General features: G+C 33.2%; 1 protein-coding gene across 10 annotated transcripts in view; it reads right to left on the bottom strand.

Moving 5' to 3' along the window:
• Positions 1 to 26,013, bottom strand: part of AHI1 (Abelson helper integration site 1) — a 164,430-nt gene that overhangs the window by 75,346 nt on the left and 63,071 nt on the right. For all 10 annotated transcript variants that reach the window (XM_039879009.1, XM_039879014.1, XM_039879018.1 and 7 more), the window contains 3 exons: positions 25,787 to 25,983; positions 22,405 to 22,431; positions 14,077 to 14,194 (listed from right to left, as the gene is read on the bottom strand). In XM_039879009.1, coding sequence (XP_039734943.1) covers positions 14,077 to 14,194; positions 22,405 to 22,431; positions 25,787 to 25,983 — 342 coding nt within the window. The remainder of the gene's footprint in view (positions 1 to 14,076; positions 14,195 to 22,404; positions 22,432 to 25,786; positions 25,984 to 26,013) is intronic.

Raw genomic sequence — 26,013 nt, 5'->3', positions numbered from 1 at the left:
CCAATCCTATGTTTCAAAGTATGTAGTCAAGTTCCTAGCACAGGGCTTGACTCATAGTAGGATAGTTAACAAATGAGGCACAAATGAACGAACATGTTATTAGATATTTCACTCTGGATGTCTTCCAGGTATCTCAAACTCCATATATTCAAAATACAATTCATTAACTTTTCTCCAAAATTCCTATATTTCCCTATTTTTAACAGACTGCCATCTACTCATTCACCAAAATTAGAAGCCTTAGTTACCCTCAAATTCCATTTCTCTACTCCTTACCCTTCACATTCCAAATTTTCAATACTTAATGATTTAACATCTCTCTACTTTCTTACTTCAGTCCTGTTCTCCCATCTCAATTATTAAAATCATCTTTTAACTGGCCTTCTGAGCCCTAACATCTTTTACAATTATTAGTCTTCACATCTGATAACAATTAGTTTAAATATCACCTTTTCTATGAGGAATTATTTATCACTGCATTATATATACTCTCCAGTACACTTTGTTCATTTTCTTATTATAGCAAAAATCAGACTATATAATCCCATCCTCCCCCTTTAAAATATGTCTCTGTCTGTGCTGGAGATGGGTTGGTGTTCTACACTTCATTCATACATGGTTCTGTACAATCTGGCCCCTCATGATCCCTCTGGCCTCTCACTGCCTTCTACTTCCCCCCTCATTCCCTCTACTCTAGCCAAACACATTCCTGACTCAGAATCTTAGTTGGGGATGCTATCCTTGCTAACCATCCAATATGGTTTTCTTTCTTCTTCAAAATTCTACGCATGTCAGTTTCTTTGTGAAGCTTTCTTTGACCACCCCATTTACAACGGCAACCTAACTTCACTCCCCAGTTCACACTATCCCTCTTCCCTACTCTGATTGCTATTTATTCTATATTTATTTGCTCACTGTCTGCCTCCACTGGAACGTAAGGTGAACAAGGGCATAGATATTTACCTGTTTTGTTCACAGATATATTCACATAACATCTATAACAGTGCTTGGGACAAAGTGAGTACTCACTGGGCACTTTACTAAATGTATGAATGAATCTTGTACTAAATGTATGAATGAATTTTGTACTAAATGTATGAATGAATCTTGTACTAAATGTATGAATGAATCTTGTATTCTCAGTATCTGCATGTGCGAGAGGTAAACATCCTTTAGAATTAAAAACAGAAAACGAAAAGGGACAGAGTTAAAATGAAAAAAGATTTAATAATGGAATGGTATTTTCATTTATTACACTGGTGTGGTATTGAGAATATGGGAAGATGAGAACTCATGTTCTCAGAAACGTATGTAAAAGATATAATTTAAATTCTAGGGAAAGGTAATAAATTTAAATTCTGAAATAAGCATAATAATTTAGAAGACATTTTCCATAACTCGAAGCAAAAATAAGTCATTTTAAAAATATGATTATACTATATCAATTTTTTTCTGTAAAAGTTCAATTAATATTAAAAAGTACATTAATTTGCCTAACTGCTATACTGTGCATTTAACCTTGCCTTTAACATCATCTTTCCAAGTGTTTTGATATACACAGAATAAAAAGAGAGATGACATTATAAAGCTTCATAATGTTTCTACAAAAAGAAAAAAAAATAAGACACCCCCTCCAAAAAAACCCCAAAATTAAAAACCTACTTTGCTCAAAATATAACAACTGTGAGATGTGAAAGATTTGACTCCTTTTGAAAGCAGGGCAAATATATACAATACATATACACACACATGCACACACACGGTCACACACATTAATATGAAGGAAACAGGAGTGCTTTATAATTATTAACCCACTTTTCTCCAAAATACCAGAACACCCTTGGGAGGCAGATATGACGGATACAGCATAATAACTAAGATTATTACATGACCTGTTACACATTAGTCTGCAACAAAATCCAGATTCCTAGCTCTAAGCTATTACCTGGATGAGTCCTAAGTGGACAATACTGTTTATATATTGTATAGACAACGCAGAATTCTAAGCGGTGCCATAAAATGAAGTGTATTTTATAAGAATAATATATTTAATTACTGATTTCTTTCCCTAAGTGTTTTATGCTTACCTCCTGTTGAACTCGATCCTACTATATTGTTACTATTTCTTTGCCAGCTGGATTCTTCAACTAGACTGGGAAGACTTTGAGGGCAGTCTTTCCTTTTCCATTTCTCTAGGGCTTAGCCTAGTTCCTATCACATAGTAGGCTCTCCTCCTATATGAATTAATTTGGTTAGTGAATTAATTTTTGATAAAGTATAAAATGGTTTTTAGTTTTTAAACTTGGTAATAGCTTTTGTTGGAGTGCTTCTACTAAAATACAGTATTTTTGGTTCTGCTCAAAAAGAAAAAGATGGATGTTTGTCAAAAATTATTCTCAATTTTCACTCCTTGTGAAATTATAGTTGAATGCTTTTTAGTTGACAAAGTTGAGAAAAAATAAATTGCCTGAAGTTAGAACATTAAAACAATGTTCTACTTTTTACTTTTGAACATATATAATGCAAAACCTCTTATTTTTAAAAAATGACCAGTCACTCCATTTACTCATTTCTTAGTTTCCATATTTGTCATCAACTTTGCTCTCAAACTCATAGGGAAGTTGCTAAGAACAACACTGAGAGGGATTCTTTACATTTTCATTCACTTTTCATTCAAGGAAAAAGCTTCCTGAAAACACACATTTAAAATTCTGGAAAATACAAATCAATATTACCTAGACGTGTCTATCATTACCAGAAGGTCTGGTTCCTAAACCTAATTTCCATTGTTAGTTAACATTTTCAATAAGTGATGGATATTCATTTCCAGAAAACATTACCAGTAAATTCTATGATATCACAGACTACTCACTATCCAGACCAAACTGACTAAACCACAAAATGCAAAAGTATGCACTTAGCTAGTTGAAGAGAAACCTTAGGGCTATGCTGAGTAGTTTTAGAAAAGTATGACCTGAGTAAGAGAAAATGAGAACTTAATTTAGATAGTCCCTTTGCCCTGGATTTCCAGGGCCTACAATGGACACAAACCAAAATGTTTAAAAACTAAAGCATTTGTCATAGATTAACTTTTTTAAAAAGTTACTTTGGGATACAGAAATTTACAGAGGAAAATAAATTATTGTTTTTAGGATATAAATGGCACTTCACTCTTTCCCCCTGACCAGATAAGAAAACATTAAGAGCTGCTTCTTTGATTCTAAGTGGTGCCCACTCCAAGCAAAAGCAGTAAATAAAAAATGTTCACTGGTTTTTAAGACAAATCACTTTTCATAGAATCATAGAACATAAAGTACAAAATGGACATTTACTGGAAATATGTAAAATGTTAATGTGCAGGTACACACAAAGAAAAGGAATGAGTAGATGTGATTAGTATGTAGCAAATTTTACCTTTTATATTAAACATGAATACTTTTCATTATCAGAGATGTGATTAACATTTTGATATACAGATGTCTTCTTTATAATACTGAAAAAATAAAAGTAACCATAATATTTAGCAATTCGAGAAAGGCTTCCAAATTATGGAATACTCATTTTATTCAAAACTATATAAAACTAAGTTTATTATGAGAAAATACTTATGGAAAAATCTACTTAAAAAATTATATATTTTGTCTACAGCCATGCCACCCTGAACAAGCCCAAAACCCGTCTGATCTCGGAAGCTACGCAGGGTCAGGCCTGGTTATTACCTGGATAGGAGACCAGCTAGGAAGACCAGGTACTGTAGGCGTAAAAAATAAAAAATAAGGGATTGTAAGCTGATAAGGTGCTTGCAATCTGCGAGATCAACCAAGGGTTGCCTAGCCTAAAAAAAAAAAAAAAATTACATATTTTGAAATATACTTGTGTTATTTTGTATGCCTAATTGTCTTAAAAAGTGAAAAATTGTCAATTTTAGTTCAAGATTTTAAAAACAGTAAAATGTATCATATGGTTGATATTAAACTACTAAATGTAGTCTTATTCTCGAACCATAAAAACAAACAATAAAGGTATGTCTGGTGAAAAATAATTGGTCTATTTTATAACCTGCTCTCTCACCTTGCCTGTTGCAGCCATATAAAGTTGTTGCAATTCTTCCTTTAATCCTCACCTCTGAGTGAATCGAATACTGACAATTTCATTTTACTCTGGAGGCAAAGCAGTGTTATAAAAAATTCACTTTTACCATGATATAAATTATGTTCTGATAAAGAAGTTGAAACTTTTAGAGTCTTCTACTTACCATTGTATTACAAAAACCACTATATCATGGAAATGTTTAATCAGTGTTCCTAAAAGTAGTTTTGAAAAACTATATACGTACTATAGGAATATGGCTATTAACATAAGACATTTACTAAGTTTAATTCTAAGAACATAGTGATTTCTCTTTCTAAAGTTTAGAGGGAAGTTGGGTAAATTTAAAATAAAAAGGTTCAATAATTAAAATAGTTTTGAATATACTCATAAAGAATATACTCATAAAGATATATCTCTAATCCTTTTTGCATTATAAGTCAAACATAAGTAGGTACTTTAAAACTCTGACTTGCAATAAATACTTTCCTATCCTCCATTTTCAAATGACAAGTCATTAAGATAAAATAACTTGCTCCAGGTCACAGTTTAAGAACCTGGGTCTAAATTTAGGTGTCTCTGATCTCTTGGCTAAGTGCTACCACAATATCATGTATTGATTTAAATGCAAAAAAAATAAGAAACTTCTACAGTCCCTATTCAAGTTAATCAATATTGTCTATTAATAACATCTGCACAATCATGATAATAAAATATCATGAATTCTTCGATATTATATTCAGATATAGAGTTTTGAGTTTTAATTTTAAAAGCATTATTTGTATTCAATTGAAAAAACTAGTAATCTATTCTTTATGTCGTAATGTCTAATTTGTCTGGTGTCGGATAATAAAGATTTACATAGATTTTGGAGGTTTGAACTATCCAATATGATAGCTACGTGTGGCTATCTAAAGTGTAATAAGATTAAAAATTTAGTTCCTAAGTCACGCTAGACACATTTATTCAATTACTATGTAGGGTTAGAGGCTACCATATAGGCCTATGCAGGTCTAGAGTTCAGAAAAGAAGTCTAGGCTGAAGATAAACATTTGAGAATCACTAGCAAATGGGTTTTATTTATAGTCATGAGATCACCAAGGAAGTGAACATATATAGGGAATAAAAAAGTATCAGACTGCGGTGGGACAATCTAATAAGACATAGAAGAGGAAGAATCTGCAAAGGAGAAGAAAGAGTAGTGGCTAATGAGATGAGAGGAAAACTGAGAATGTGGTGTCCTAGGAACCAGTATATTAAGAAGTGATCAAATGTGTCAATGCTGCTAATAAGTCTAGTAAGAAAGGACAAAGAATTGACCATTTGAATTAGTAATGTAAAAGTAACTGGTATCTTGAAAAAAAAAAAAAAACAGATTAGAGATTGAAACAAATTTATAGAAGATGAAGTTATTAGAAACAGTCTGAAAACATTATAGTAGACTGCAGTAGATACAGAATCTATCCGACAATGAAACTCAGAGAACCTGTGAACACAATCGATTCAGCATATATTGTAGGAGGTGAAATAAAACAAAACCCAGGAAAGGGTCATATGTAAAAACACTTAAGCCAAACAGGCTGCAGATCTCACATAAAATGGATGCTCTAGGCATTTATCTAAAACAGTAGAATTGTCTCTAAAAATAATATTGAACAAAGCTTTTGGTAAGAGTGAAGACTTCTAGAGTGGATACTATTTTCCTACTTAGTCTCATTCTGACAATTAGTCTGACAGCCTGACTCATTTATGTTGCCTGTTTACTCTAAACATAAGCTGCCAGTTAGTATGTCGTAGCTATATATACAAAGTTCTCAATAGACCTTCTGGTAAGGTGAATGAAATAGTGAAATTATAGAGCTATTTACACAACAAAAGAGGAACACCGTATTTGTACCCATTTCATTTTTAAAAATAGACAGATGCCAAGGATCTTAGAAATCAAGGAAAAAGAAAACGTTGACATGAAAGAATAAAACAGGACCCATATACAGATGAAAAAACTGAACACAGAGGAAGCCAACTCAGAGAAAGGAACTTTACTTAGAAAAATATAATGACATCCACAAAATTTTGATACTGGAGAAAAGGAACAAATAGGACAATAAAGATTAAAAGAATGATTGGTGAATTAAATGAGATTTAGAATAAAAAAATGAGAACACTCTGAGACCAATTACTTAGAAAAAAGAAATGAGAAGAGTCATCAAAGATGAGTCCAGTTTCTACCTGAAAGAATGGTAATGCTTTCAACAGAAATGAGACAGAAGAGTAAAAGACAGAGGCTTCTTTCAGGAAACTTAAGCTCACTCATGGCAATGATTACATTTCTGTTACATATATGCCCAAAGTGGTTACCCTATGTATCTTGCTACACAAGTTTGAGGCCGAATATCTTTTCTGAGATTAGATTTCATACTTCAGAGCCATATATACTATAAGAGCTGTTAAGTTTTGCCGGACCTCTCAAAATTTTTCATTTGATCTTTTTTAAAAAAGATGCTACATGCAAATAACTTCTTTAAATCTTCAAAATATAAAAAAAAGCTAAATTAAGAAGTTGTTAATACATCAATTGGAAAGCTATGGAAAAGGTAAACATCAGAATATCTACAAAATACAAATACAATAATCGGGCATGTATTTTGGCTTTGTTAGGATTAAATTATGTGGCTTTTATATTCATTAAATTAATAAGATTTTTTAAATTTCTTATAGTTTATGGCATTCAGTTGTTTTCTTTTAATTTTCCACTGAATATGAATATAATTGATTCCCTTTTAAAATTAATCCACTGGGCAAATGCTACAATATACTTCAATAACTACATTTAGTAGGTTCTGAAACTAAATATATACATACACACACCCATAGGGTAAAGGGGGAAGGAGTGGGAGGGAGGGAGAGACTGAGAGAGGGAGGGAGGGAGGGAGGAGAGAGGATGAAGAGAGGGAGAAAAGTGACTGAAAAAGAGTAGCTTCAAATAAGCTTTCTATTTTTAAGAAATTGGGGGGAAAAGGTTGAAAATTCTAAGGTTGGAACTATATACTAACCATGTAACTATCATATAAAATAGCTTCTTATAAAATAAATGGCTAGGAGATGGGTCAGCAAATTTAAGTTCATTCCAATCAGCATATTCAAATAGGAGAAAAATCTGAATTCATATTCTCCCGTCAGAGAGTATTAGGAGAAATTTAGTCTTTCAATGGAGAAATTAATACTAAATGCTTATCCTTTGCATGAAGAACCATTCATTAAGTATATTGATATTTAATAGAGTTGATAAAAATGATTTTTAAATTAGGGAATGATAAATATGTAGAATATACTTTATTAAAAGAGAAACACTTTACTAATTCATATGACATTATTCAGAATATAGAGGGGCTTTTATTACAACTGAGGATAAATTTTAATCTTTAATAAGTGGATTAACTCAGATCACTGGAGAATTCTTAGTATAATTCTGATACTGCTACTAAAGTGGCACCTTAAACCTACATGTTGAATAATATTTGATATGTACCAAATATCCATTTTAAAGAATCCAATTATGCATGACACCAAAAAAAGAAAAAGTCTAATGAAATTTCTGTCTTTGTGTAAGGGGAATATAAAATAGTCATGTGTTAAAGGGAAAGAATTCACATAATCAAGGTTTTTTGCTCAGTGTCCAGAAAAACCCAAATATGAAAATAGTCTCACCTCCAGATTTTGTGTTGACTAGTATTTATGTGGAAAGCCCAAGTTCCAAAAGTTAAGTGGGTCATAGTGGATTATTTAAAGTTTGAGATGCCTTTTTGAAAACTTCCTCTTAATATTACTTCATCTTAATGTCTTTTTTGACATACTTTAAAAATTTTATACCCATTATTTGCCTCTCTGACATGTCTTTTTTTTTCTATAATAATCACTTACTACATTTTATTAAATTATGTTTTAAAACAAGATCTTCTCCGTTCCTTTGGCCACATGGCAAATTGCATGATTTCAAACTTAAAAACGAAATCAAAAGACTCTCCCATAAAATCTCGTGTTCTTAAGTCTCACAAGATCTTATGGATTTCAAAGTATTAAAAATATTTTTCTGATCTTCATGATTCTATGACGCAGACAATTCATATAAAGTAGAACACATTTTAGGTGGGAAGTGGCAGACTAGGGCTCAGGCCCAAGTCTTCAGGCCTTCAGTGCCTTTGCCACCATAAAGCACATGTCTCGAACTGAGATTGAACAAATTCCCGCTTTTAAAAATTGTGCCATAAAAACATTATTCTTTTTAGTACCATGAAGTACATTTGTCTATAGAAAATCAGTTAGTTCTGTAGACTGTCTTTTCTATGACAGTGAATTAACTCCTTTAACCCATCCCACCACCTAAACTTACATCCTGGAATTCTGAAGGTTTGAAATCAGAATTCAATAAAACATTCTTTTTCAATTAATAGTTTAAAGTTCATTAAGTAATACTAACAGAAAACTGTGCCAATTCTGATGGGATGAGAAAGTTCTTTGAAGCTCATTTTACCTTCCTTAAAATGGAAACCCCCTTTAACTATCACCTGTGTTTATTGAGTTATTCTAATTCTTAATTTTTGCCAAAATGTTTTTTTCCTTCTTTTGAAATACAAGAACTATCTTGTTTCCAGTTTACATGTAATCTACCTTCTACAATGGGTTACATAAAGATATCACAGAATCTCTGGTGAAATTACAACCCCGGATTCCTTTTACATTTCGGTTATACTATTTGAAAACTGTATTTCTCTATAAAAAATATTAAACCTTAAGAAATACGGAAATCTTGAAAACAATACAATTTAACTGGAAAAACAGCTCCTAATTTTAAGAGTTAAACTTTAATTTTTTACTCCTGGCCAAGGGAACACTGTATACTTACGAAAGTCATAGAGAATAAATAGAAAAATATGGTTCTTCAAATATTATTCAACATGCAGAAGCACAAAAGTTAAGTTGACAGATCTCCTAACCAATACTTAAGTCATTTGAATGATGTTATGATTTGTTTAAATCAAATACCTTGCCCTCTAGGATATGGTAAAAAGTTAGATTTAATGGTTGGCTGTCAAGTTTAATACACGTTTATATGGTCTAATGGAGAATGCAAAGAAAACATGGAGAAGTCAAGCTATTGGTTGTCTTTAAAAACCATGTTATACTCTGCCTCTCTCATCAAACTCCAAGTCTACAATTAAAAAAGATGTTATAAAGATTGCATTAATAAAGTCATATTATTAGAATGATTCATTTCATTTTGCATTTCTCATCTATTGAATATGAACTGAATTTAATTTTGCACAATGCTGTGAAAAGATATATCAAGTATATAAAAATGAAACATGCTGTCATTCAAAAATAAATACACAAAAATAATACTGCCAATGGAATAACCACTTCCAGTTACCCCCCTGATCCCCCAACAGTGATTGATTTTATTTTTTACTGAATAATCCACATTTTAAAATTTACTTCTATAATAAGGACTCTTGAGATGGTTGAGTGGGATCTGGGATTCTGATGGGCTGTCACAGAACAAAATTTCTCTGCAGAGAACCTCTCGAATTGACTGGAGACTACCACAGTTTCACTGGAACCAAGCCTTTAAAATACAGGCTTGGCAAATACAGAATTGTATTTAAAGGTCAAAGGTCAAAGAAAAATATAAATTGATTAATCCTTAGAAAATATCTCCTTGATATCTCAGTTTTAACAACTATGCCTATTCTGAATAGTACTGTTCAGGTTATTACTTTGCAGTATATCACAGACCTCTAGAGCTCGTAACAAAAGATAACACCTACAACCAGAGAGACCTCTTGGTGGAGTGGGAAGACCATGGGCCAAGAATAAAGGTGTGGCTCCAGGAACGGTCTTCTTGAGCAGACGGCCCACTTCACATTCTGAACTTGTGTTCTTCTCTAGGAAGAGGCATTTTGGTGTGGTAAGGATGAGTACTAAGCTAGAAGTGAGATCTTGCTTTAGACACAACTGCCACTAGCTACATGAGTTCTGACAAGTCGCCCTATTTGCTTCTGTTTCACTCTAAAGGGACTGAATACCAAAAGTTCCAAGGTCCTAGAAGCTCTAAGAAGATTTCACTCCTTACAATTTTAACGTTTACCTTACTTATCAGCGTGTTTCGTTGGGAATCAGAGGACATATATAAAAAGCATTTTATAATTTTTTTAACAAATACAAGTTGCCTGTTATTGTTTTAGAGATTTCCCTCATTATGCTACAGAAGTATAGAAACAGTTTTGAGATGCAGTATAACATGTTTACTACATGGTGGGGCATTATGAGCTATAACCTACAATTTAATCTAAAATGTTAAAATTACAATTTTCTTTCTTTTTATCTCCCAGCTTTACTGAAGTATAATAGACAAAGTTGTACACTTTTCTTTCTTATATATCACTCAGGAAAGATTTATAGTTTTAACTTTAATAGGATTAACTAATTTATTATTTTGTAATTAAGAACCTAGAATATCAGCCCAAGGAACAGTCTAAAATAAGTATTTCAAAGAAGTTATATCCAGATTTTTTTTTCTCTTCTAACCCACCCCTTATTCAGACACCAGCTGTATTTTTTTTAAAAACACCTTTTTTCATCTTTCACACTCATACCTTGTTACCTAGAAAAGAAAACGTGAATTACTCGGTAGGGCACAATTTGACCCCAATCTACCTTTGCAAACTCAGTTTTTCCTAAACACATCCACCTCACATTTCCTCCAGCTAAACTAAGACTCAAAGCACTCCCTAGCGATACAAAGCTCTTTTCTAAGTGTATATGTGTGGTTACCTGCTTCTCGGCTCAGTGGGCTTTCCTGAAGCCCCACTTGCTGATGAGGCCTATGAAGAAGACAAAGGCAAGGTCACTGAAGGTTTTATAAGACAGGGTAAGGCCCCTGGAACTCATTCTAATTGTGATAGAAAGACATTTAAGTTTTAAGCAGGGCAGTTGCACGATCTAATTTATTTTTCAAGGAATCATGTTGACTGCTATGGGGAGAATAAGCTAAGAGACAAGAGGGGAAGTGGGCAAGTGGAGGGAAGAGGAAGAATCAGGAACGGCTCCTAGTTTTAGCTAAACTGCTGGGTAAATGTGGTAGAGAGTGCTGGGACTGGGAAGACCTGGTGTGTGGCAGGGGAAGTGGAAATGGGGCGAAGGGCTTTGGGGCAGGGAATCAAGCATTCTGTTTGGTCATGGAAAGTCTGAGAAACCTTTATTCCAGTGATGCTTTATTTATACGGTGATTTTAGAATTTATCCCACCCCACTTTGAAATGATTTGCTATATGCTCACTGTCTCTCCAACCAGACTGTAAGCTCCCTGAGGACTGAGACTGCAGTATTTAGTCCCTATCCTTAGATGAGAGCCTTAAACAATGTAGCCACTTAAAATGATTTCAGAATGAATAAGGTAGTACTCTAGAAACTGAAGAATACAAACCAAAGAAGGAAGAAATACTTTACTAGCAGTCTCCATTACCTAGAACTCACCCTGAATAAGGTCCATAGAAGTTAGAGCAGACCACAGACAATAAACCTACCTTGGAGACTAGCCTTCCAGCATATAAACTCATATATACACACACACTCCCTCAAATCAACCCTGTTCTTAAGCCTCTACCAAGATGGCTAATGGGCCCGTACTGACTAGCTCTGTGTAAACAGCCTTTCTTTATATTGTACAAAGCCAAACATCTACAGACATCACTTGACTATTTAGATAGGATGTTTAAAAATCTTACTGAAAATCTATCTACATTATTATTTTTGCAGTTCTGTATCTCTGATTCTAACAGGTTATTTGTAGAGTCAAAAATACTTAACTATTCCCTTTTAAAACTGGTTTGAATACTGAATAGAACCTCAGAATTTTTATGACAGAAACTCATCAAATCCAGAGCCCTTATGTACTTGTGGGGATCAGAAAACTGAGGCCTGAAGAAACTGTTCAAGACTCTATTGTCATTTAACAATGGAGTCACGTATAGAAACAAGTTCACCTGTTTCCTATAGCAGGATGTTTTCCACAAAGACTGGCTTTTTAATGAAAAAAAGGGAGTAATTTGGTCATTTTGCAACAGACTACGTATTCTGCTTTTATAAGTTTTCTATATTGTGACATCTCAATAAAGTTTAAAAAAAAAAATTAAAGATTATGCGTTAAAATGAGGTCAGGCACATTAAGAACTAAAACAAAATCAAGTAGAGCAGTGTTATCATGTGCATCATGTAGCTTAATGGTAATGCTTCTGAGAGAGTGGACATGGAGGCACACACATGCTATAAATACACTGACTCAAGACCTATATATGGCCAAGGAAAGCTGAAGGTAAATGGAGCCAATCCCATATACAATGGTGAAATTTCTAAGGCTTGTCTTTATCACATCCAGCTTTCTCTTTATTCTTTCTCATTATTCGTTATCTGTCTCAGTAATCCCTCTTCTATTTCAAAGACCTTCCTATCTATCCTCTCTGATCTTTCCCTTTACAGAAAAGGAAAGAATTTTATATCTATCATCTAGACCTTGTTGGCTGACAAACTTAAGATACTACTTGAATGAATTTTAATCAATATATTAACTCAACCAAATATTTCTGTTCTATGCCTTTAATTCTAAAGTATGAAATGAAAGATTTGTTCCCAGAAGAATTTTAGCTCTCAGGAGAAAAATGATAGGGATCCACTGGTGGAGACAGATTCCCTTCCTCCTCATCAATAAAACGACAGGATCTGAAGGCAAACCAAGTAGCTAGTTAGGGTGCAGAGAATAAGAGTCTAAAAAGACAGGGCCTGGTGTGCTCTCCATTATACATATGAATGACCAATAAACACTATGTCTCCAACTGCTGGCAGATTAAATTTAAATTTCTAAAGTTTGGGATAACTTAATCATTATAGTGATTTGAAGTTAGTATTCAGTATTTTCAAAGCTAGCATACACATACTCATCATGTTTAGTATTTAAATATGTTATATTTGTATAGTACCTTATGCTGACAAAGTATATGTGCTATGTGATTTGAGCTTCAACAATTTATAAACATCATTTCTAGTTTCCAAATGAATATTCTAAGGTTCACAGGTAATAAAGAGAACAAAAGGCACAGTCAGGAGTGAATATAAGAGTTCCAGATCCAAGTAGTTTCTCACCATAATATGTAACTTATAAAGCAGTATTAAAATACCTTGCATATGTAAACTCCAAATACTTTCAAATCAGAAAATTTCAAAGATAATTGTTTTGTTATTCTCAGTTCTTATCTTTGTAAAAGAATTCAATGATAGAAAAAAATACTGTCTAAAAAATATAGCTAATGAATAGAAATAGTCATCTTTCGATCTCCAAAGTAACATTCTCACCTAAATGCTCGTTCTTTGATGTTCTTTCAAAACCTTATTCAAATTAATTTAAAACACTGGCCTAAAAATTTTCAATTATATAGTTTCAACTCAGTGATTCACTTAGATTTCTGTAACTAGTTTCTTTGCCTATTTTATTAATTTGCTAACTTTGAAGAAACATGATATCACAGGCAGGCTGGATCCTATTTCTGCCAAGATGCATTTTACCTTGGATTCTTTGACATGAATTATAACATAAAATTAATTATGGTTCCTATATCTAAGGGAAACTGAATCAGTTTTAATAGTAAACATGTTTAAAACTCACATGTTTTGCTACTTTTCAATTATTATCTGTTCAATAGAACAGAGGTTGAGAGTATCTACTATTAAATTACCAAATTCACAATTGCTTTTGAAATCTTTAGTAAATTTTTAAAGGAAAAAAAGGATGCTGGAATATAATTCAAGTGTGAAAACTGACCAAACTGACCATTACGATGATATGAGCTGTATTTCTGAAGTGAAATAAATGAAATTCATGAAAAAAAAATAGCATTTGAACATTTGAAAGAATAGTCAAAATAAGGAAGAGGCTCACCGGTCTGACTGAAATCAAACCGACGCAGAATCTGACGAGTGTCCAGCACGTTCGACTGTTTTAACTTAGACTGTTGTGAAGAGGATGGGGTTGAAGTAAATGAGAGATTTTTGTTGACCTGTAATAGAAAAGCCAAATCAGAAACTAGAGTGAATTTCCTAGGTCACTGATGCAAAAATTGAATGAGAAATATTTGCTTACAAAGCACACCATGTCACATGGTAGGTCAAAAGGAGAGGTAATGATTTACATGCTTAGTTTTCTATGTTTACAAAACATAATAGGTTTTATCAAGAAAGGAATATAGTGGTAATAAAAGCATAATTCTATTAAAGTAAATCTGTCTTACTAATAACAAGTTAGCTTATGATGAAGTTGACATTATTAATAACAAAACAGAATGGTTTTAAAAGTTATGCAAAGAAATGCAAAAAAAAAAAAAGTGACTCCTTTCAATTAAGAAAGAGTTAAATGTTTCATATCCACATTTCTCTAGCATTTTGTAAAACAGCAGGTACTTCCTTTAAAGAGCCTGCACAGAAAACACCTGTAATATTCATGTTTATACACATCATGGTGACATAGATAACACAGCTGTAACCTAACTTGCCAAGTGAAACAGTTTCCACTGCATCAAAAAACCTTATTCTTAAGACACTGTTTAAAAACAGATTAAAATAATGTTCAAGAAAAATTTCTGTAAATAAATATGATGTTTCTATAATACAAAAAACTACTATGATTGTCTGAGTACAATGGTCTCACAGAAATGCATAAATACAATAATATAACTACAGCTATTGAAAAATAAAGAATAGTCCACAAAAGAGTATTCAGGGTTCATTAGTAAATTCGACTTATAACTCAGAATTAATTTCGGCAATGATCCAGTCTCAATAATAAATCATTCATTATATATTTATTATTTTTCATCACTTTCAAAAACTATTATAAAATGTGATCTAATTTTGAAAAATCCAAAACAGTAGGAATTTCTAATTTACTGTGAAAAACATAATCTGTGAATTAGTAAAATGTTAAATGAAAGTTTATAAATATTTGTGTATGAAAGTAGCTGCCCTCTCTTTTTTAAATAATCAAAATCGCACAGAGAACTTCCCCTGGATTAGTATTTAAAAATTCTCTTTTGATGTTCTGTATTAGATAGTAGGTTGTGGTTACATGCCCTTTATCTGACTTTTTATTTACATTATGTTTGTAAACGCTTGCCTTCTTCCTTGTAAACAGTGATAGTAAATGGTATATCTTCGATTAAATTTTTCTCTTGAAGAGGAAAAAGCTTTTACATATTTAGTGAAAGTCAATTAAGACCATATAATAATATAGTCTTAATGTTCCTAAACTGTTATGATGTTCTATAAATAACAAAAATGTTCTTCAAAGTAGTTAGATGGGATCAAATACCTATTCAGTGCTAAACAAATCACCCAGCCTTAACAACTCTATAAGGAGCCATTATTAAACACTGACCAAAATTAACGTCGACTATTTATAGTAATATCATAAAGTAACAATGAAGCCATATAACATTTTTGAGCTTCATTTTCTATCTTTAAATGAAAATAATAAAAATGGTATGTATGCTCAATGGGAATGTGCTGTGGGAGCAATAAAGATGAACTGTTATCAGAGAGTGCTATCCACATATACCAACCATAAAGCCCTAAATAACAAACAAGAAACAGATTAAATAGGGTATGTTAGCAAAGAGAAAACACAAAGTGCTATATAAATATTAGTTATTATTATTAACATCATTAGAAGTAAGAGTAATTAGAAATATGTAATGTATGATGATGCAGTAAATTTTTCAGAGTACTATGCTTTTAAATGGAAGTACTATCTACAAAATGATATATTTATCGCTTAACTACTTAGTCCACTTCTCTTTTTAGAGTCATTTTTTCAGTTTTACTTCTGTGTTCTTGAAAATTTTTATCCTACATCTCAAACAATGCATTTTGAAATCTGGTGCAAAAGAACAGGTGTATGCTGGGGACAATCTCTCTCTCTCCCTCTCCCTCTCTCCCTCCCTCTCTCCTTCCTTCCCCTGACCCCTCCCCCTCTTTCTCTCCTCTCTTCAGTCTTCCTCTTCATAAATTTACTTGGGCTAAAACCAAAGAGAACACCAGGAAAGCAAGAATAGGATCTTTAAACGTCCCCACTCAAAATGAAAGACTTGTCACTTTTTCAATAAAATGCTATTAAAAACAAACGGCTATAATGTACAATTAATGTTCTTCCTAAAGCATTTTTATGATTGTTCTTTTTTGACACATTTCTTTAGAGACTATCAAATGTTCATATAGTGATGAGAGGCAACATAAAGCAGATAACTCAATTTATAAGGTTTGAGATAACTGTTAATTATTATAGTGATTTGAAATGAGAACTCAAAATATTATCAAAGCTAGCCTACATATATTCACTACTTCATTTAGAGGAAGAAAAATAATAATAACCATTAAATAAAATGAAGCAATATCTATTTTTGAAATATATGCTGTGGAAAAGAATTGCTTAATAATTTTACAACAACAGAAAGTTGACTAAGATAGTCTACCCTACATCAATCTACCCTCTTTTCACAACACACTTTTCTGCTTGCTTCATGCAAAAACCACAGTCTGCCAGAGTCAGTTTATTACCTCCATATTGGGGAAAACTAAAAGCATAAAAATTTAATGAAATTCATCTTAGAGAAACAGAAAAAAAATTCACTTGAACTTCTACCAAGTTAATTTTACAAAACTGCTTTTGCCTGCTCTTTCAGGGTATAAGCAGCTTTGTGCAAAATATGCAAATACTAATTCTCTATGAGGGGGTAAATTTTCATGTTACAAAGTTAAAATGAGCTAACAATTAGTTTCTCTCTTAGTGAGTAATTAAATTTTAAATCCTTTGGGAGAGATATAACACTCATTTTTATATTATGTGGGGGCTAAAAAAAATAATATTCTTCCCACCTTCTAAGCTCTTCTAGCTGGGCTAATAAGCAAATTAAAAAGAGAAAGTGTCCAAAGTTTATTATACAAATGCACATTCGGGGGTGCCATAAGACTGAGACCCAAAGAGGCACTGGAGCAGCTGACAAAGGAGAAAAGGAGAAGGGAAAGGGGGAAAAAAAGGCGCCTCATAGGTAGCTGAAAAAGGTCATAACATACATGGCTAACAAATTCCTGCTAGGCAATCCAGAAACTATGGGACCCGGGGATGCTGGGCAGAATCTAGCTAACAGGCCCTCGCTTTGAGCCATCCTAACTAATGCTAGGGCGAATGCACCAAGATTCCCTTCCCGGAGCCTGCCTTTCTATCTGAATCTCTTAGGCAGGAAGGGGGAGGGTCAAAAGTTCTTTCTAAGTTTCTTTGTTTCTGAATAACCAGCTTAAATCAATATCTCAAAAGGCACATTTTGGATGGCAAAACTTTGGTCCCCTTCACCTACAAGTCTAATTATTTCAGCTGACTAAATTAGGTTATATGCTTGCTACATTTACCTGAAGTAGAACTCTTAAAGTTTCAAGCTGCAAAGAAACTTCAAGTTCATTTTAACTTACAACCGAAAAGATACTGTCTATATACTTATGTTCACAAATTTGTCCCCCTCCCTCCAGACGGCTGTCTATTTTTTCCACTAAATCCAAACGATGCAGATAATATGTTAAATTGAAGACAGTTCTGGTGGCAAAAAACCTCCAAATACCCAGAAAATGTTTTGTTGACATCATACATCTGTTACAAAAATTAAAATCCCAATATCAAAGTACAAGTTAAACAGAAAACTTGAGCCAAAACGAGATTCAAGGTATATGAAATCGGGTATCTTAATATTCTCCTATTATAAATTCTAAAAATGGCTTACGTTCCTGTAATTTCTACATTAGTAAAACCTAAGAAATGAGTAGCCTATGGTTGTCATAAAGAGAAATTCAAAACATGATGTCTAGGTCCTCCTTTATAAGCTGGGACAGTGAAGTGCAGCAATTAGGTTTAGAAATCCTGATGCTGTTAAAGATCAAAATTTTTACGACAGGGTAAGGTGCCAGAAAATCTCCCATAGTTTATCATAACTACATGAACTAAAACAAGAACTCAAATTTGAATCAACTGTAACAAAGTTTTATTTGTAATATTTAATCAAGATTTTTTGAGCTTTGATATATATACTTAGGATTGATGGTTCAAAGATTACTGATGTGATTCCCCTGCGTGATGCTCAAAATTAAGATTTAGTGCTGGTTCAAACCATTTACCCAACGTTATGTCCCACTGAAAGCCAATTTACCTCAATGCATCTTGGCTTTCTCCACTCAATATATTTCCTTACTTTATGGGGAAAATTTGGCCCTCAACCCTCTGAAATCCTCCTTTTCAAACCTATAAAAGAATATACCTCTTGAAGCTACCCTCACCTCTTTTCTTCTAGTGTCAGAGGAAGAGTTGCCCTTTTATTCAAGATTAATCCCTCCATATGTTCCTCTGGGGATGTCCTTAAGGGTCTTCCAAATTTTACTTTCAAATTTTCTACAGGCTGTTTCCTTACAAACTATAAGCAGAGATTTTTCTACTTTAATACAAAAACAAATAGCAAATAATGAAAATTCTCACAAAGATTCCATAATTTCCTTAAGCTTCACTAAAGTGAAACTCCTGAAAAAACAGCCCAGGACTACTATCCATATACCTCAACCATTTAATTTCAACCAGTTAAAATGAAGCTTTTCTCCATCAGAACACTAAATCTGAAGTTTGTCACTCTGTACTTCAAATGATCAAATTTAGCAGATTCATCAAGGCCTCTGAGATACCTAACACTGTCGATCACTGTTCCCCCACTACTGGAAAACCATTTTCTGTTGGTTATCCTGCCATCGTTTATCAGTGTTGTCTGCTACACCAACTGGGCCCTCTTATTCCCCCTTATTACCACAAGGCTACCCTGCTTGGGCAGTTTTTGTTTTCACCGCTTCATCAGCCTTCTATGCTGACACTTCTGAAATCTAAAACTTTTCTGATCAATAAGTTTAGAACTAAACTAACATTTTCTCCACTATTTACTTCCTGGAGGAAAGCTATCGCTATCCACCTTGCTGTCCCTGCCAGAAAGATGGGAATCATCCAAGACTGCTTCCTCACACTCCACAGAGTGTCAGTCACTAAGCCTATTAGATGCTCTGGCATCTGATCCTACTCTTTCTCCAGTTAGCGCTTTGGTTCAGGCCTTCCTATTACTTATAAACAACTGTAATAGTCTCCTGATTTGTTTACCTATCTCTTGTCTATTTCTCAGAGTTTTTTTTTTTTTAATAATGCTACCAGGATTTTTCTAAACTGCTAATTTTATTGAGTAACACTTCTGCTTAAAACCTATTATCAATCAACTGTCTCACCCGATAAATTTCATACTTTTTAGTACGGCATACAGAGCTTTCTCTATTTTAACAACTACCTAGCTTGATAACCTTATTGCTCCATTTCCTATTCTCTGGCTACAGCAAACTGCATAGATATAGCTCCCCAGACATGCCAGGTTGTTCCACGTCTCTCTGACTTAGCTCATGCTGTTCTTGTTCTCATTTCCTGGAATGGGCTCCCTCTACCTCCGGCTCCAACTTCCTGGGCATGTCACCCCTTTTTTCTAGCTTCAGTTCAAGTATTACATTATGTATAAAAAACTTTTAAGACTTTCCCAACATAGTTTACCTTTCCCTCTCATTTCTCCAATATGTCCCATGTCTTCTATTACCGCCTCCAGGGTACATTATTAACTTCTCTATCACCACTGAATTATTCCCATCAGCAAATAACTATGCTTCAGTATTGTCCATCTAATATTCACTCCAGCTCTTGTTCCTTTTCTCCTCAGTCAAAATTTCTTTAAAAAACTGGACTATACAGTCTCTGCCTTATTGGATCCTATTCTATCTTCAGTCCACTTCAGCTGTGCTTTTGTCTCTGCCACTTACTGAAATAGAATTTATCAAGGTAACCAAAGGACATCATCTCGCCAAATATAATGATCAATTTTGTCCTCATTTTACTCATTCTTTCACTAGTATGTGACAGTTTATCACTCTTCTTTCTTAAATATTTGTCTCTAGGCATCCCTGATATACCCTCTCCTGGACCAGAGCCTCAAATATTTAGCTATACTCTCCTCCCAGGTTATCCTACTTAAGCATAGTGGTCTCCCTCTGCTCCTTGAGCACGCCAGTTTTATTTCTAGATGAGGATTTTGTAGGACAGGACTAGTTCCTAATCAAGTGTTTCTCTTAGAGGGGCTTCTGTGATCATCCTTTGAGTAGTCTCTCCTCCCAGTCTTTCTCTGTTGCAGGACATATTTTATTTTCGTCACATCACTTATTGTATGAAATCACCTGATTTATTTCCTTTTTTATTGTCATTTCCCTATAATAAAATTTTTGCATTCATTGTTACATCCTAGGCATATGTGCGAACGCAGACAAACATGCACACAAACACACACACAAACACACACACATACACACACACACATACACACACAGAGAAAATGACTGCTAAGGTATATAGGGTTTCTTTTTGGAAGGAATAATAAAGTTCTAAAATCAGATAGTAGTGATGGTTGCACAACTCTGTGAATGTGGTAAAAATCAGTGACTTGTACATCTTAAAAGGGTGAATATTATGGTATGTGAATTATTTCTCAGTAAGACTTATTTTTTTAAAAAAACTAGTAAAGTTAATCTTTACAGATCTCAACTAATTTCCAAGTACATCATCATATTTTCAATAACCATTTATTCTACTTTCATCAAGTAATAGGGATACAAAGATAAATAACATGATCCTCAACCCTCAGGGAGTTTCCAGATTAGCAGCAAACATTCCCCACAAAGCCTTGCAAATATGTGCAGAACATTTTGGACATTCAGATAGTATTACAAAGAAGGGCATATAGTATATTTGTTAAAATAAATAGTTCTGAATTGCTAGTGAAAGAATAAACTATTTTTTGACTCCAGTTTTATATTCTATGCATAGTTAGGAAGATTAATAATCTTGGAGCAACAATCATTACACCCATCATTGCTATCAGGAACAAGTTTCCTGAACATCTGCAGCCCAAGTCAGAATACAGTGTGTTCTCTTTTTCCCCCCATCTTCCTTCCCCTTGTCTACATTCCATATCCTGCTGAGTTGTGATAATTAGGTAAAAAAGTGATAGGTCCTGACTGATACTCAACAGCTCAGTGGTGGGGAAAACCCAGTGTTTTCTGACATGTTTCCTCCATAAGATGCCCAACGTAGAAAGAGACAGTAGCCTACTTACTTCTGTATTCCAAGTGCCTGCCGCATAGTAGTGGCAGGTGTTTATTGAATAAAAAGATATTCCCACTGCACTGCCATTATATAAAGCAGTCTTTGAACACACCGACACCATTCTAATTATTTCCCTTCTGGATGTCTCACCCTTTTACTTTGTGAGACATATAATTATATTTGATCAATGAATAGATGTCTAATAATTCAACTGAATTTTAGGAGTGAACCGAAAAAAAGAAGAGAGAAGGATGAACATGTGGTGCCATTCCAACTCTTTTAAATTAAAATTTATTTTCTTGACAATGGAGTTAAAGAATGTACACAAAATAAACTTGCTTATAAAAGGAAGAAAGCTGCTGTGTTGAAAGCATCTCGGGTACAATTTAGTTAAAATTGTTTAACAATCAAGAGCTTTTTGTACACTAGTGTGCTTGGACTAATTGGGGGGTCTTGGGCAAATCACTTAACCTCAATAAGCCTCAGCTTTCTTCTTTCTAAAACTGAAGTAACAACATGTAATCTGTCTCTCAGGACTGTTATATAGTTAAATGGGAAAAGAAGTGTGAAACATTGGTATAAATGATCAAAAGCATTATTAGCACAATATGTCATTGTTATTTATGTGCAGCTTGTATGCACTTGAGGATTATACAATTTACTCAGCATGCACTCACTGAAAATGTAGTAAGTGTCTCTTACCTACTAAGTATCATGTAATATTTTTCTCAGAGAATGAAATGACCTTGCTGATCCTTTACTGAAAGTATATCCCAATCACTTAGTATTTTTAAATCTACAAAAATATGAACCCACTTGCTAAATTCTCAGGTCCCAATATTATAATTCCTTGAGATATTCAAGGTCAAATAAGGAAAATACATATCAACTTAACTTTTGTAAAAGTTCTATTAAAAACTATGAATGGTTCATTTTAATTCTTTGGTGCATCGCAATGAAAACTCTAGTTTTAAAGTTATCTTCTTGGTAATAAAAACCACTTACTTTTGCAGCACAGGCTCGCATCACCTCCTAAAAAATACAATAAGAAAAGAAATATTAATAATATTTTTATTTTAATAAAATAGCAACTCTTTTCAATACAAATATTAACATTTTAATAACCAAAATCAATATTTAGGAGTTTCTTAATCTATTATCCTGTAGTTGTCATTCTGTATTTCCAATGGGCTGAAAAAAGTGTAAATTAAAGAAAGACACTCAATGCCATGTTCTTGGTAAATCTACCTTGTCAAATGGCACGGACAAACAAGATTCTGTTTTGTTTGGGTTCCCACATGTACCTGTCTCAAGAAAAACTTGTTTCCTCAATAAACTACCATAAATAATAAAATTCTGTACCAGAACACTAACATGTCTAAAAGACACACTCTGAATTAATTGACGTATATAATTATCTCTGTAAATAACAATACCCATAAATATAATTCCCATATTAATAATCTATTTCATTGAAAATCTAATAACAACACCACTGAATGGTAAAGTATATGACCAATACTGAAGGAGCTGCAGAAAGAAACTGCCTACAATTCAGGGGACAAGGCCAAAAAAAGATCGCTTTTGAAAAACAAACTTGTAAAAGTCAATATATAATGAATGACTTAAAAATCTGCTGCTAAGGACACACACACAAAAAAATACTCAAGTCCAATTAAAGTGAACTAGAATATATTATCAGCCCAGTATAGAACCAGAGAAAAATGGCAACGATTAATGTGGAGTTTAGGAAAAAAGAGAACTGAAAAAGAGGAACATCAATTTTTTTAATCCAGAAATTTCTAAGGGCCAGATACTATGTCTAAAGAATATTAGTAATTCTATCACTAAAGAGAGGTAGTAAAACTGACTGTGAACATGGGACTCTCAGTGCCTGGACAGAATCTCAGCTCCAATGAGCACCATCTGTGTGATGTTGGCGATACAGCTTTATCTTTGTAAGCCTCAATGTTATCTTCTGTAAAATGGAAGGTTCTTTACATTATAGAATGGCTTGAGGATTAAATATAATAAACATGTAGAGCACTTAGCACAGTACCCAGAATTCATTATGTCAGTTTTACTCATCCCTAAATAGATATTAGTTGTCACCAATCATTATAAGGTGAAATTTCCTGTGGAGTAAAGAAAATTAACCTTTTTCAAAACTGGCACACAACATTTTTATACATATCTAATCCCCATTCCTATGACTCTGCTTAACAATCAATGCTATAATCAATAACCTGGGTTTCAGGTTAATTTTAGAAAAGGAGAGTGATTGTGAGTGTTTGGGTAGTTGAAAAGGTATACCTTTCATTCTAAGATTTTTTTTGTTTATAAGTCAACTTTTTGTAAGGCTGATTACTCCTAATAGGTATCTCAAATTCTGAGAAATTCTGGATGCACTAATAAGGTCGAATTTCTCAATCTGAAAACTTAGAATGAGTTGCACGATGTCTCAAGATACTGTCTACCTGTGAGGTCTTTCCTAGGTTGTAGTATGCTTTTCAGGTGCTGCTATAACAATGTACGGTCAAGTCTTTCAAATATAAAACAGTCTGTTAAATGACTTATATTACGACTAAATGGTAAGGGAATTAATGTATTCTTTGTATGCTTTACTCACTGAGTAAACACCTATTAAATACCTGCTGAACTTTTTATGCAATACACACACACACACACACACACACACACACACACACACATACACACCAGACACACACAGACACACAGACACACACACCCTAAACTGCTCTATATTTTATTTTTAAAAAACCATTCCTATTGTGGTTACAAAAAAAAAAGTAGCTCCTGTAATATAATACAAAAGTTATAGTCTTCTTTATTAGACTTCTATATAGAAGACGAGTGATACAGTTCTTAATAGACTAAGTAACCAGCTAACAAAAAGAAAGGAATTTAGGGCTATTAAAGGAAACAAGAGGAAAGGAGTTATGACAAAAAGTGGGAATCTAGTCAACTTAAACCTTGCAAAATATAAAAAGAATAACACTGCCATGGGAATAAAGATGGCACTTTGTTTTTATTCCTATACATCCTCTATACGTTCTGAAAGTAAAGTTCAGTGAATTCTCTTAACACAGGAAAAAATATGGTTTTTCAAAAACCACAGCAAATAGACAAATCTTTCATTTCCAAAGGCAGCCTTGATATACCTCAATCCCAAAGGAAACATATTCTCTAAATAATTTTTAAAAGAAAAGATTTGGTTAATGCTAATTTCATGATTATAAGAAAAGTAAGATTTCCTCTTTCCATAAATTATCAATTTACTTCCTCCTTGTCTTTGATTTCATATCTTAAAAAATATTTTTCTGATTTTATTTTTCCTTTATATCTACTTTGTTTTGTTCTTAGATTCTTTCATTTGCCTGAGGATGACAGCTATATAAGATGATATAAAAGAAAAGCTACAAGACAAAGGTGATTCCAGGATGCCCAGTTATACAAGTGTAAAGACTGGCAGATTGTAGGAAACTTTTTTATACATCTATGAATTGCTCTTAAGTCGGTAGATAAAGTAATTTTGCCATGCAACATTTTACACAAGGGGCATTTTTTTTTCCATGTAAAGAAACATTTTTTCTTATTTTTAAAACTCCATTTATTCATACTTCCTTTCAAAATGAAATGTCATGCATTATTCAATTATTTTCAAATGTTAAAATACAAAGAATTATAATGCCGAAATGAGTTTATTAATTTATCATCATATATTCTAAAATTTATACTGAGAAATAGAAAAAAATTTGCCCCATATTCTAACCAAATCTAAACCACAGCCTGAATGTGAACTGTGCTGTGGTATACCTTAAATTCTCTAACTTTCAAAGAAACAAAAAAAGAGAGAAAGAAAGTATAGTCAGAACTAAAGGTGTGTTGACGTAGTTTCTAGTATGTTTGGTTTAAAAATGGTCACATACACAAAAAAACTGGTCAAGATTCCTATCAAAGGAGGAGGGAAAGAGATATTTATTAAGTGCCAGCCACTGTGCCAAAAGGTGAGAACTCAACAAGGAATGAGCCTGCACAGCCCCCGTCTTCAAGGTGCTTAAGGCTAACTCTAACTAAAATGCTATAATGGTCAAAGAGCATAAATATTTTTAAGGATATTTAAGCTTCTCAATATATTTTACCGCTTACCTTTGAAAAACATGTTATAGTCATTTATCAGTAACAGAATACCACACTACTTTTAGAACAAGTACTAGAAAGGAACTATAGAAGTACAAGAAAGTCCAATTTTAAGTGAACTAACTTACTTCATTCAATTAATATTTATTGGCATGACAATGTAAAATAGGATAGAAATGGTTTTAAAAATTCCAACTTATCAACTGCATAAAATAATTACACATACTGTGACAGAATCGAGTCTTTGTTTCACTTGCTGCATCTTCATTGAAGAATCTTCAGTGTGGACATAGTCATCAATCTGAAAAGAGCCTTGTTGAGGCAGTTTAGGGCAGGTGCACAAAGCATCTTCACTTTGGTGTATTCCAGGGAATGGAAACGTTCCATTGTAACGTTTGAACATTTCAGCCTCCTGCTGGGCAACTAGGAAAATGAATCTGTAATTAGTTCAAA

Source organism: Pteropus medius, unplaced genomic scaffold (genome assembly GCF_902729225.1).
Source record: "Pteropus medius unplaced genomic scaffold, Ma_sr-lr_union100, whole genome shotgun sequence".
Taxonomy (NCBI): Eukaryota; Metazoa; Chordata; class Mammalia; order Chiroptera; family Pteropodidae; genus Pteropus; species Pteropus medius.
Note: the sequence above shows the minus strand (reverse complement) of the source record. Positions and strands in the feature narration are given on the sequence as shown.